The sequence below is a fragment of the Malania oleifera genome, chromosome 4 (genome assembly GCF_029873635.1).
Source record: "Malania oleifera isolate guangnan ecotype guangnan chromosome 4, ASM2987363v1, whole genome shotgun sequence".
Classification (NCBI taxonomy): domain Eukaryota; kingdom Viridiplantae; phylum Streptophyta; class Magnoliopsida; order Santalales; family Ximeniaceae; genus Malania; species Malania oleifera.
Window position 1 is genome coordinate 84,576,480 of NC_080420.1, and position 13,430 is coordinate 84,589,909.

Genomic DNA, 13,430 nt, shown 5'->3' on the forward strand with positions numbered 1-13,430 from the left:
ATTAATTTAGATCCATTATTCCTTAGGTCCTAAGGGGTTTGCTTTCATGACAATCCACTCCTTTTCTTTATCTAAGCCTCTAGCACTTCTAGATTTACATTTGGATTGGATGTGCCGGTTTCTTTTACAAAGTAAGCTCATTTTGTATATGCATGAAAAATCATGCTTATTTAAACTCTTTTTGCTTGACGAGGTAAGACAATGACAGTGAGACCTATAATATGACCGTTTTTTAAAAGATTTATTTCTTTTAACTCCTAGGGGTTTATCATCTTCTATTTCTTCCTTTAGGCAGATAATTTTCAATATCTTCTTAACCTTTTTATTTTCAAGGATGGCATGATACTCTTTTAATTTTTCTAATTTCTTTACTAACCTATTACTCTCATTTTTCAAAAAGGTTTTCTTCTTAGATAACCTATCTAGAAATTTATGCATTTTCATTAAAGCAATTTCTAGTTTTTCATTACAAGTCATGCTTTCATCATTGAATTCAACACATGATTCATCACAAAATTCAACACAATCATTATATGGATCATTACATGTGTCATTAGAAAGATTATCACAAGGATTATTAGATGATTCAACATAAGATACAATACAACATTCAACATAAAAATCATCGCATGCATAAAAAACAGGATTAACATAATATTCAGCAGATGATTCAGCACATGTGGCAACACAGCATTCAACATATGAATCATCAATCGAGCTGGAGTAAGAATCATATACCTCTTGTTCTGTTAATGCACTAGCCCCATCATTTACCACTTCCTGAGTGGTGGTTTCATTCTCTTGGGATTCTCCATATTTTCTTTCAACTTCATCCCAGATTTCCTATGCACTATGACATGTCATAATCTCAAGAAGGATGTTAGAATCTAAAGCACAATATAATAGTTCCATGGCATATGAATTTGCATGCATCAAGGTAATATCATTTTCGTTTACAGGCAGACAAATTACTTTGACAATCACCCGTCAAGCCCTCTAACTCATAGATTTTATAAATACACTCATTCTAATTTTTCTGGTAGTGTAATCGACACCACAAAACAATGGAGGACAAATAGGTGACTGTCCCTCTCCATATAGGGATACACCAATGAGAGTCATCTCAATCTTTTAGTAAAAACATTTAAGTCAATGTTATAAGATTGATACCAATTGTTAGCCTTTGTGTATTCCCAAGAATGGGGGTGAATTGAGTATTTAAAATTTATTCTTAAGTTTAGCTAATTCAACAATAGTATTTCACAACCTAAGGTCTTTCTATATACATGTATAATGTTATATTGTGTTATGTTTTATAATTCTGTACTCTAAAAAAATTAATAACAAATAAAACCACAAAAAATTGTAAAATAATAATTTTGAAAAGGTTATTAACACTTACAAGCTGTTATGGATATTTATTTTTTATATGCATCAAATGGCAAATATTTTTTAAAAGAAAAAAGACGAATTAATTGTCTTTGTTTTTTTAAATTCTTTTACTTATGTGAAAAATCAAATGATATTATTGTCAACTAATATACCATATAATAGAATGTCGATGGTGCCCCTATTTTTATTTCTAATAATAAAACCAAAAATATATTTAAAAAAATTGCAAGTAATATTTTTTTATACAACTCTTTGTCAAAATTAGAGGTGACAAAATGGATCAAGATCCAATGAATGATTTGTTACCTGTCAATTTAAGCTAAGTTTGGGTTTAAGGCGAGACGATCAATTTATGAATAGGTCAACTCAACTCATTTAATGAACGGGATAGATAAGTTTGGGTTATGTATTATATTTGAAAATAATATTTTATTATTTTTATCTTACTTTTTAGCTTTTAGATAAATAATATTTTATGGTTGTAAATTATATAAGTAGATTTGTTGAAAATTTGAAGAAGAAAAAAATGATAAACAATGTAAATTATAGATTATATTTGTATTGGTGTTGTTTTTATTTTTTATTTTTTAAAAAACATGTACTGTTTTTTAAATTTTACCTTTCTTTTTGAGATATTAAGAAATAAAATAGAAGACATTTTTTTTTTTTTAAAAAAGTTTTACGTCAATTTTGATAAAGTATTAGAGAAAAAAAGTTAAAATAAATAAATTATATTTATAAACGGTTACTTAATTGATACCTATTTACTAAACAGGCAAATTCATATTCATAGATTATTTATTCACTAATAAAGGGATTAAGAAAAATCCAAACTCATTAAACTCTCACCTTGAAATCTAGTCAAAACCCAATTTAAATCTTTCCCTTAAATCGCACAATTACAGACTCTGGAGGTGGAAACGTGGAGCCTGTCTTATTCGAGCTGTAGACGCTCCGAGCTCTTATTCATCAATTTCCCACCAAACTTCCTGCAACGCTACGTTTTTCTTTATGACGTTGGGTAGTCAAGCCTTCCCACAAGAAATTCATTACTCTTCTTCCATCACTCTTCTCCGTCTCTGTTTAATTCTGCACCACTCTCTCTCTCTCTCTCATGTCTACCAGAATGCATTCCTATCCAAGCCCTGCGTCATCGGAGAAAGAGAAACACCTCAAAAAGAAAGAAACTCAGCAGCAATATCTCAAGCTCATCAACCCCAAACATTTCAAATACCCTCTCTTCCTCTTCGCCTTTCTCTGCATATGGCTTCTTCTCCTCTTCTTCTGCTTCCCCCAACCCTCCAAAACCCTCTCTCCTCCCAAAACCTACAACCACACCAAATGGACGCCCCAGTCATCGCCCCTTCCCACGTGCGACGGAGGCGCGTCGGTCTACGTCTACGAATTGCCGCCCAAGTTCAATCGCGGTCTCCTCCGCCACTGCCGCCACTTAAACGTCTACACCGACATGTGCCCCCACGTGACAAATGCCGGCCTCGGCCAACCCCTTTCAACCTCCGCTTGGTTCGCCACCCACCAGTTCATCGCCGAGATGATCTTCCACGCTCGCCTGGAGAACCACCCCTGTCGCACCCGCGATCCCCGCCGAGCCTCTCTCTTCTACGTTCCCTTTTATGGCGGCCTTCACGCGTCCAGCAAGTTCCGTGAAAGCGACCTCGCCGCCCGCGACGCGCTCGCCGTCGAGCTGGCGGAGTATCTCCGCCGTCAGGACTGGTGGCGGAGGCGCCACGGAAAGGATCACTTCCTTGTGCTGGGAAGGACGGCGTGGGATTTCATGCGGTCCCCTGGTGGGCCCGACTTCGGCGCCAACAATCTCCTGATGCTGCCACCTGTCCGGAACATCTCGGTGCTGACCGTGGAGAGGCACCCCTGGCGGGGGTCGAACCAACACGGGATTCCCTACCCCTCCTATTTCCATCCGTCCACGTGGGAGGAGATGTCCACTTGGCAGGATCGAGTGCGACGGGCGGACCGGATCCACTTGTTCTCCTTCGTCGGAGCCCCGAGGGTGGGCGTGGAGAAAGCGGCGATCAGGGACGAGATCATGAGGCAGTGCGCCGAGTCGATTCGGTGCGAGTTGGTGAAATGCGGTAAGGGAGCGAGTAAGTGCTACGAGCCGGAGGAGGTGGTGAAGGTGATGATGAGGTCGGAGTTTTGCCTGCAGGCGCCGGGCGACTCGTTCACTAGGCGGTCCACGTTCGACTCGGTGCTGGCGGGTTGTATTCCGGTGTTCTTCTCGCCGCACACGGCGTACTCGCAGTACGCGTGGTTCCTTCCGAGTGATGGGAGTGAATATTCGGTTTACATAGACGGGACGGGAAACGGTAGGAGAATAGAGGAAGAGCTACGACTGATTCCGGCTGAAAGGGTAGAGAGGATGCGGAGGAGGGTGGTGGATCTGATACCGCGAGTCACCTACGCCCACCCAAACGCGACGCGGTCGGGGTTTCTGGACGCCGTCGACGTCGGGCTCGCCGCGTTGTCCAACCACGTCCAGTTCAGTTGAATTAATTTGTTAATTCTGTCAAGAAAGTGTTGCCAATGCCAGCTGTGAGCCGCCGCATGGATTGGTTGCTTAATTGGTAGCAGTTGTTGGTTGGGACGTGCTATTCTTTTTCTCTCAATCTTTTAATAACGGTTGCTAGTGGGGTTCTGAATCCATGGATTTATCTTTGTATTTTTATTTATTTATTTGTAGTGATGCATATATTAATTAATATAATATGCAGGACGGTGATGCAGGGAAGGGTTGAAACTTGAAGGCCGTCGCCGGCCGCAAGTGCTGCTGCCGTTTGGGACGTGTGTTTTTTTTTTTTTATTAGTGTTTTCTGCTGTACAGAAACAGAATAGGTTCATTCATACATAATTTAAATTTTTTCGTAGCATATGTATATACACTTAGGGCAGTGGCTGACATGTGCCCCGAGCAATTTAGATTATATGTGTAACGTGTGCGCGCTAATGTATGGGATGATGGATGGATGCGTTAATCAAGGAAGTAGTAGGTCAATGCAGCGCAATCCTGAAATTGATTGAGCTATGACGCGTTGCTTACACCACCTTGAGAGTTTTCTAAAAATTGAGGGCCACTTAGTTGCGAAATTTATTTTCTTATTTTAATTTTTTTAAAGGTTATAAATTTTTTTTATCAATTGTTTATAATATTTAAATAAATAATAAATTAACAATAAACAGGTTTAGTATTATTTACTAGTCAAAATGAGGGCCATTTAGTTGCGAAATTTATTTTCTTATTTTAATTTTTTTAAAGATTATAAATTTTTTTTTATCAATTGGCTATAATATTTAAATAAATAAGAAATTAACAATAAACAGGTTTAGTATTATTTACTCATCAAAATAATTTTATTACAAATATCACCACATTTTTTAATTTTAAAATTTATATAAAAAAATTAGAAAATATCTAAAATTCATTCTTACCTATATTGGAATCCTAAATTTTAATTTATATAGATTATGCACATATTTTTTTTTTAAAAAAATCACACAAATTTAGACTCGAGTTCCAATATTTATGAATTCAAATATCACCTTATATAATTTTTAAAAAATTTTAAAAATAATTTTTTTGTTGTAAATTATTTAAAAATTTAAAAATAAAAAATTTTATATATGTTTAAAGAAATTCTTTATCTTTTACCTCTACAATAAAAATCTTAAAAAATAAATTAATATTTTTAGGCCCTTCTAAAGCAATGTATGTGCTTAGCTTGAAGTGCTGGGGTGCCTCATAAATCCTCATAATAAATGAAATAAAATGGAAAAGTAGGCCGATAAGGAGGGACTGAATTAGGTTTCTCTGCCAAAAAAGGAAGTTACTTTCCAATTAAACTGAGTCTTTTACGAAAATATTAACATTTTAATAAAAAAAATATAATTGTATGACAATGGAGAAACTATTTATATAATTGTACTAAAATGAAACTAACTTATTGAAAATCGGTTCTTACTATATAAACCAACTTTCTAAAAGTTGCTTTCCTCTATGAATGCAGGTTAATAAGACGCCAACAAATTGATTTTTTCATAAGTCGGTTTCACTTTGCATGCATGCAATGTACAAATGTAAGGTAAATCAACTTTTCATTAGTCCGTTTACGTAGTAAGAACCAACTATCCAAAAGACGGTTTTGGTTTGCATGCATGCAATGTACTGACCTAACATAAAACCGGCTTTTCAAAAGTATGTTTTGGTGACTATTCTATTTTACATTATAGAGAAGTCCATTCCGGTCATGACCAATCGACGTCTTATCTGGGCAACCAAAGTGAGCTTACTAAGGTGAAGGAATTATTTATTGATTGCATAAAGATTCAAAGATTATTAATTCATTCTTATTTTTCTTTTTTACTAGGTTTTTCTATAATAAAAAATGGATCTTTTATTTCCAAGTTAGGAAAAATGTGTCAAATCACACAACCATAGCTAGAATATATTATTGTAATGGATGCTCTCTCCTTGCCCATATTTGAGAATTTATTTTTAAATTATTTTAATTGATTTTGTACGCTTGTAAAATTTGTGCAAGCTTTAACAACTTTTAAAAAATAGTTTATAAAAACCAAAGGGACTACTCATAGTTTTCTGTAACTAAAGATTCGGTTCACGCAAAATTTATGTTTAACTAAGTTTTCAAAAGTTGGTTGAAATTTCTATGGATAATTGTGAGAACCGTTGCATGAAAATTTCAGTTCCCCTTTATCGACTTTGTGTTAAAAGATTAAAAAGGTGTCATCGTTTTTATGCAAAGGTCCGCGTCAGTTAACCAAATTTCGAAAGTTTGTTTACATTTCGCATGAAATTTTATATGTAATACCTACGTATGGAGAAAAAACCAACCATGATCAATAAAACACAGTTATATGATTTTTTTAGGAGTGATCACTCGTAACCTTGAAATCATCGGGCTGACTCAACCTTAATGCAAGAGTTTATTTTTTAAGTTTAGAGATTCTTCATAGTATGTGGTTGAAGACCTACCTATTTGCAAAATGATATGACTGGTAAATATTTCTTGGGATTAAGAAAATGGAATGAGGAGTCAAATTCTTAAAAGCATGATTGTAATAACTATTATTGAACGAAGTTGAAGTAAGGTAATTTTAGTTTACATTTTTTATGTAATGTTTTCATACTACTTTTTGTGTTGACATTTTTCTTGTTATTATAAATGTCATCTCACTTCTTGTTTAGCAATATATTGTCTTTTAGTATATGCTTCATAGCTAGCTAGTATAATAAAAAAAAACTCATGAATTAATCAAACGAAGTGCACACATACGTATAAACACCTTGAATTGAATTGTTTTAATGTACATGCGCTGCAGAGAGAGAGAGAGAGAGAGAGAGAGAGAGAGAGAGAGAGAGAGAGAGAGAGAGAGAGAGAGAGAGAGAGAGAGAGAGTTGTGGACGAATCATTGTGAATAAATGATATGAGTGCTTAATATTTCATTCGTTGTCATCTTCATTGTCGTACTCATTAGACATATCTGAGTCTAATAGGTATGTCAAATTCTTTATTGTCCTCACTACCTCTAGATGGTCAGCTATATCCCAGTTGTTGTCAAGCACATACTTTGTAGTGAGTTTATAAAGAGAGTGTCATGCTCGACATAACAAAATTCTATTATTCTCACGATGCAAATGTGAACTATGTTGTGGATTTCATTAATATCTTTAAAGAACTCCCCCAGCCGCATATACTATCCCCTTAGTTATCAAAAGTCAAACTCGACAAATACACTCTAGAGAGTGTTTAGAGCCTAAAAATTCACAAAAAGAAGAAGAAGAAGAAGAAGATATAGAAACAATTCTGAGGAAATAGCCAAAAACATGGCCTTTGGTAGGCCGATAAACCGCCTACTGTAGCCTAATGACTAATATTTCAAAAACTTTAGAGGCAATCAACTATGCATGTGGGCCAATCGACTGTCTACATGCCCATCTTCCAAAAGAAATCTATTTTATGCCATTTCAAATGATTTTTTTTTTTCATGAATTCAAATCATTATCACATTTTAACACCCCTAGATGACATGATCCAATCAAATAAATGCAAATTACATGCGTAAAACAAACTCAAACATTATATGCAAAAACATAAACTAAATTTCCAAAAAAAAAAAAAAGAGGGATAGAGGATTAACCTTGTGTTACTACAATCAATGTAGATCAAGTGGGATACACTCAACAATGCTCACACCCCAAGGAACCCTAAGTTAAGAACAAGAAGAGATGAAATTCTCTTTACAAACTCTAGTTATAACCATCTTTCTCTAACTTAAAAGATGCACAAATCATTTGTATTTCCCTTTCCTTGCCTCTACTTGGTCGTACTCAAATTTTTTTCCCAAAGGGTCTTATTTATAGACCTCTCAAGAGATGGAGGCAAACAACATTTTACTTTGAATTTCAAAAATTCAAATTCAAATTAATAACCACTAGCCCACAAATATCAACTATGTTAATTGTTGTCTAGCATGTGACAAATTCTAGGACACTTGTCATGTCTAAATTCATTAGCCAAACAAATGAAAACAACTAAAAAGAAATTAAATTTCATTAGGTTGATTGACTGCCTATAGAGGCCAAATCAGAGAAAGGAAAAAGGGTTGGTCAACTACCAATAAGTGGCATATCGACAGCCCTTTACTACAACTTTTTTTCTTTGATTTTTTAGCTTAATTTTATATATATTTAGCTAGATCTTGTTATTTTGTTTGGTAAAAATTGACTATCGACATATAACATTGAGCAAAAATAATTAAAATGGAAAAATATTAAAAAAAACCTAAAAACTTAAAAATCATTAATTATCTATTTTGAATAATAAGGGGACCATATTGTGTGCTTAATGATCCTAACACAATAAGCATAGTTTGGACGCTACTAGCACAAGCTTGATCTCAGTATAATAAGCAAGCAAAATTTAAGCAAGCAAGACTAGAAAGTAGAATATCTTATATATCGTTTTATCTAGAAAAAATTGCAAGGTCTACTATAGGTAGCCAACTAGGACACTATTATGCGATCAAAACAAGAACAAGAGCAAACATATTTAGCATTGTAAACATTATTGAAACAAACCCACCAAGGATAAAATCGATTATCCCTTTCCTTTAAACTTGAATCTAAATGTGCAATATTATGGCATAGAGCAAGCATAATAAAATGGAAAACAAAGTTAATAAAAACTAAAAACTACTCATTTGCTCATTGTATTACCATAGAATCATTGATCTCACAAACATGATTTGTAACCAACATTGTGTCAGCAGGAAAAAAAAAATTTTAAATCTTAGGAGTGGATTCAAGCCCTATAACCATTATTTTTGGACTCCATTCATAATAGCCAAGTGCAAAAATCTAGCTTCAGCTCGCCCTTGGGCTGTCCAAAAGAAAAATATGTATATGTATAACAATAAACTATTATTTTTTATGAAAATATGAATGTCACCCCTTCATCTTCCACTCCTTCATCTTCCACTCTTTCATTTTCCACCCCTTCATCTAACAAATTGCCCTATGAAAGGGAACCACCCCCCTCTCATTTGGGACACAGATTGCATGCTTCCATGTAAGTAGATATGTAAAAAGGATGAGAGAAGATGAGAGATAAAGAGAAGAGGGATATTTTATATAAGGCCGAAGATATTTTGTACAAGGTGTTAGTCTTGGTGTATTCCCAAGAGGGGGTGATTTGGAATTTTAAAACTTATTCATAGGTTAAACCAGATGTGAGCAGTATTTCACAACCTAGGATCTTGTTATGCAATTCCAAATGCGCACAGATAAATAAAATGTGTGAAAATTAAATCATGCTTAACATTCACAGAATAACATACACGTGTGGTAAATAAATTGCGAAAATATAAATAGACACATGATATGTTATCGGAGTTTGGTCAACTGTACCTACGTCCCCGCCTCTAGTTCGCAAGTTCGAGGATTCCACTAAAACTCACTTAACAGGTGGAGCGGCACCAGTTACAACCAGGTAAATAAGGCGGGCTGACCTTAACCTACTCCTTACCAGGATGGTGCACATAACTTTCCTAACTGAGTCTAAGCCAATCCAGGACTATTTACGAGGGCTAGTCTCCCTCTTCAAGCTCGTGCCTAGAATACAACAAATTTGAAATACAACTTTTGCGTATACGGAAATGTGCTTCTCAACTAAGTAGACTATGTACTACAATATGCACAATATAATCAATGCACCTCAAGTATGTATGAACTATAAGTTCAGTGCTCTACGTATGCAATCAACACTCAATAAGATGTATAATCTCAAATATGCGCAGAGTATTCTAACAAGATAATCTTTGAAAGCAAAGTATATCAAATCTCAATATCAGATTAGTGTTTCAAAGATGCTAGCAATGATATTCAAACGAACTCAAAAATATTTTCTCAAAATGTATCTAGCACAAGAGTTGTTTGAAATCTAACTTTGTAAAATATTTTTGCACACAAAAGTATAAGCCCAAATGAGTATTGTAATGATAATGCAAACTCACTTAACTATATGATTTTTCCCAACTAAAGATTTATCAAATGAAATCGGGGGGGGGGGGGGGGGAGGAATTTAGCTCAACCCTCAATATGAAAATCAAATGTGTAATATACAAGTGAGGGTTTCTAGAACAATATAACAAACAATAAACACTCATAAGGCAAGATTTCTCAAAGGAACGAAGGTATTTGAGTGTTATGGGGTTGGAATGAACAAATAGGGTTTAGGAAATTTGAGAGAGTTTGGCTAATCATATTTGCTAATCACAACTAATTTTTGCAAATGAACCCTTATATATAGAGAATGGGTAAATTATGACCGTTGGGGACATATAGGGTATTATTAGATTTGTTTTAAAACTAATTAAGAAAATTAACCCAGTTTACTTAATTTTAACCCCGGTAAAAAAAAGCAATCTGACAGGTTTTGGGTGGCTGAACCATGGTTCGGTCACCCGAATAGATTGAGTCCAAAAAAACTACTTTTGGACGTTTAGGTGCCTGAGTTCAAGCTCGGTTGGCTGACCTAAGGCAAAAATCAATATGTCAACGGTTTAGGTGCCCAGTTATATGTTCGGTAGCCCGAACTTTCCAATTCGGTCGCCCGAGGGTATTTTGAACGCGAAGGTTCGGGCATCCGGGTTGGTGAAAAGGTGTCAGGTTAGGGATTTGGTTGCCCATGGATGATGTTGACTTGTCCATGATTTGGGTGCCTGAGGCAGTTTGAACGCCACAAGTTCAGTCACCAGACCTCTCTCAAAATTTTCAATTAAGTCCAATTTTTGTTTCAATTAATTCCCCTGATATTTTAAGTGATGTTAGGGACTTTCTTACGTGCGAGTGCTAGGACCTAGGGTTTTTCTAAGGCCTTTTTAAGTACACCAAAAAACTTGGCGTCAGTCGACCCCTAAGGTCTCTCTAAGGTCTTGAGCTTTTAGATTTCTACATGCATTCAATGCAGATTATTACAAACCTTTGCCCTATGTTACTATTACAGACCTGAATAAGGCAATAATATAAAGTACAATAAAGAGAAAGTTCTAGGGTCTTTGTTTTCTTCAAGTCTTCATGTGCCATCAATTGATTTCACTAATATGATCCTGCACACAAACTTGAAAGTCATCAAATACAAAGAGTATTTGTCATTATCAAAACTGAGAATGACCTATAAGGTCAACATAAGGCTAGTTCAAAATCATCTTATAATTCCTCCCGTGATAGTGATGTTTTTTATCCCATCTACTCGTGGAGTAGGCATAGCCAAACCACGTAAATTTTTGTATCATCACTATTTATTTTCCTACATCTTTTATAACACGTTATCAGCTCGAGACTCTAACCAACTGAGATATTTTTTTTAATCATATTTAATTTATTTATTTCTTGTAACTTTACTCCATAAGAGAATATGTCTTTTAAAGTCTAAAGAGTACCAATCTCTAGAATAGATAATAAGATAGTCCTCCTGAAGAGGCAGTATATTTAAATATTTCTTCTACATATTTAATCTTTCGAAAAGATAGACCTCCTGAAGAGGCTACATATCTAATCTCCAGAAGAGATGGTAAATATTTACCTCCTAAAGAGGGTATATTTTTAACCTCCTGAAGAGATGTTCAAATTGACCTCCTGAAGAGGTGAAACGTTTATCTTCCAGATGAAGTAATATATTTAACATCCGGAAGAGATAGTAAATTATTACCTAATTTAATATTATAAATTAGAATCATACTCTTGAATAGTACAAATTGAGAAAAATAAAATAATGTTCTTGAAGAAACATATTTAAGTACCCCAGAAGGGTGGAAATTGTAACGACTCGAAAAATAATGATATTTAAATATTAAGAGAGAGAAAATGGAAACAGAAACAGAAGGAGGCAGTAGGCTTCGTCAACAACATTGCATTTTGGAAAGAATAACCCGAATGATTTTCCACAGGCCCTCGTCGACGAACACAGGGAGTTCGTCGATGAGTGCATAAGGGAACTCGTCGACGAAACTACGCCTCGTCGATGAGAAAATACCGAGAGAGGTTTTGGGGCAGCTTGAATTTCGTCGACGAGGAAGCAAGGTTCGTCGACGAAATTACTAAAAGATTCATTGATGAGATGATGTGTCTCGTCGACGAAGGCCGCAATATAAATTGTGTTTAACCCGGATTTTTGATGAAAAACGGTGCAAGAAACCTCTCCTCTCTCTCTCTCTCTCTCTCTCTCTCTCTCTCTCTCTCTCTCTCTCTCTCTCTCTCTATGTCCCTCTCTCACTTTTCTCTTCGTTTCCGGGCCTGTTTCTCACCGGATCGAAGATTTGAGGCTACCACGATGCTCCTGGCAAAGTTCTTTACAAGTTTTCCGGAGCTGATCGTTGGAAAAGTTTGGTTGGATTTCGTCTTAATCTCAAGGTAAGACATTTTATTCAGTATTTGCCTTTCCCTTAGTTATGAGAAATGTTGTAGGTTAGAAAATATTGATGTTTTGTTTTGGGGGATTTTGTTTTCAAGATGTTGAGTTATGAACCCTGCAAGTCTAGAGTCAGAGTTTTATAGGGGGCTTTCCAAAGTTAAGGTAAGGGAAATATGCTATGCTAGGAATTTTAATATAAAGTTAACAAAGATTTCATAGACATATTTTCATACCAGTTTATTACACAGTTTTTACAAATTATGAGTTTAAATGCTTGTGTGGCCTGAGTAGATTTTCATGTGATGAAGAATTTATACAGCTTTTATAATGTATACTGAATACAGAGATATAGATAGTACATACAGTTTATATAGTTTTTCCCAATATATGGAGTTATACAGAATATACAAATATAGATATATATTCACAAAGATTATACAGAGAAATTTACATGCATATACAATTTTTATGTGAATAGTTTCATGAAACATATATATATATATATATATATATATATATAGTATCAGATCCCTGTGAAAAGATTACAGACAAATACAGTACAGATATAGATTATAGAGCACGGTACCGTTGCTATATACAGATAGAGTGCAACCACATATTTCAGATAGTGCGTGGGTACCGTCAGCCGTACTCAGAGAGGATGCAACTCCCCAGTTCACTAGATGGAGGGGGCTGGTTTTGACGAGGTAGTAGCCAATCCCGAGCCTAGGAGTGGATGTAGTTTGGCCGGGCTGAGGTAGTGTATAGTATATTGACTTATTTGGAGGACCGACTAGATGAAGTCCCGCCTACGGGCCGCACAACCCTATCATGAGGGGTCAAATCATGACGTACAGAGTCCCAGGGATAAAGCATAGTTATGTATATGTATACAGTTTTACAGTATATGATGAGTATAGTATGATATTATCAGTATGAAAAGTAGAAAATACAGATGATACAGTATATTCTAAATTGTGAAAGAAAGATATGCTTTATAGATTATTTATTGCTTTACAGTTCAGTTACTATTTAAAAGTATCTTTAACTTAGTTGTCACACACTAGTAATAGC

The 13,430-nt window shown here is 35.2% G+C and overlaps 1 protein-coding gene across 1 annotated transcript; it reads left to right on the forward strand.

The window, feature by feature from the left end:
- Positions 1–2,178: 2,178 nt before the first annotated feature.
- Positions 2,179–4,373, forward strand: LOC131154428 (probable xyloglucan galactosyltransferase GT17). The gene has a single exon (XM_058107194.1). It carries the CDS (start codon positions 2,507–2,509, stop codon positions 3,917–3,919), a length of 1,413 nt encoding a protein of 470 aa, XP_057963177.1. The 5' UTR covers positions 2,179–2,506; the 3' UTR covers positions 3,920–4,373.
- The last annotated feature ends 9,057 nt before the right edge of the window (positions 4,374–13,430 follow it).

Coding starts and splice junctions, on each gene's coding strand:
- LOC131154428 (XM_058107194.1), top strand. CDS start 2,507: ATGTCTACCAGAATGCATTCCTATCCAAGCCCTGCGTCATCGGAGAAA.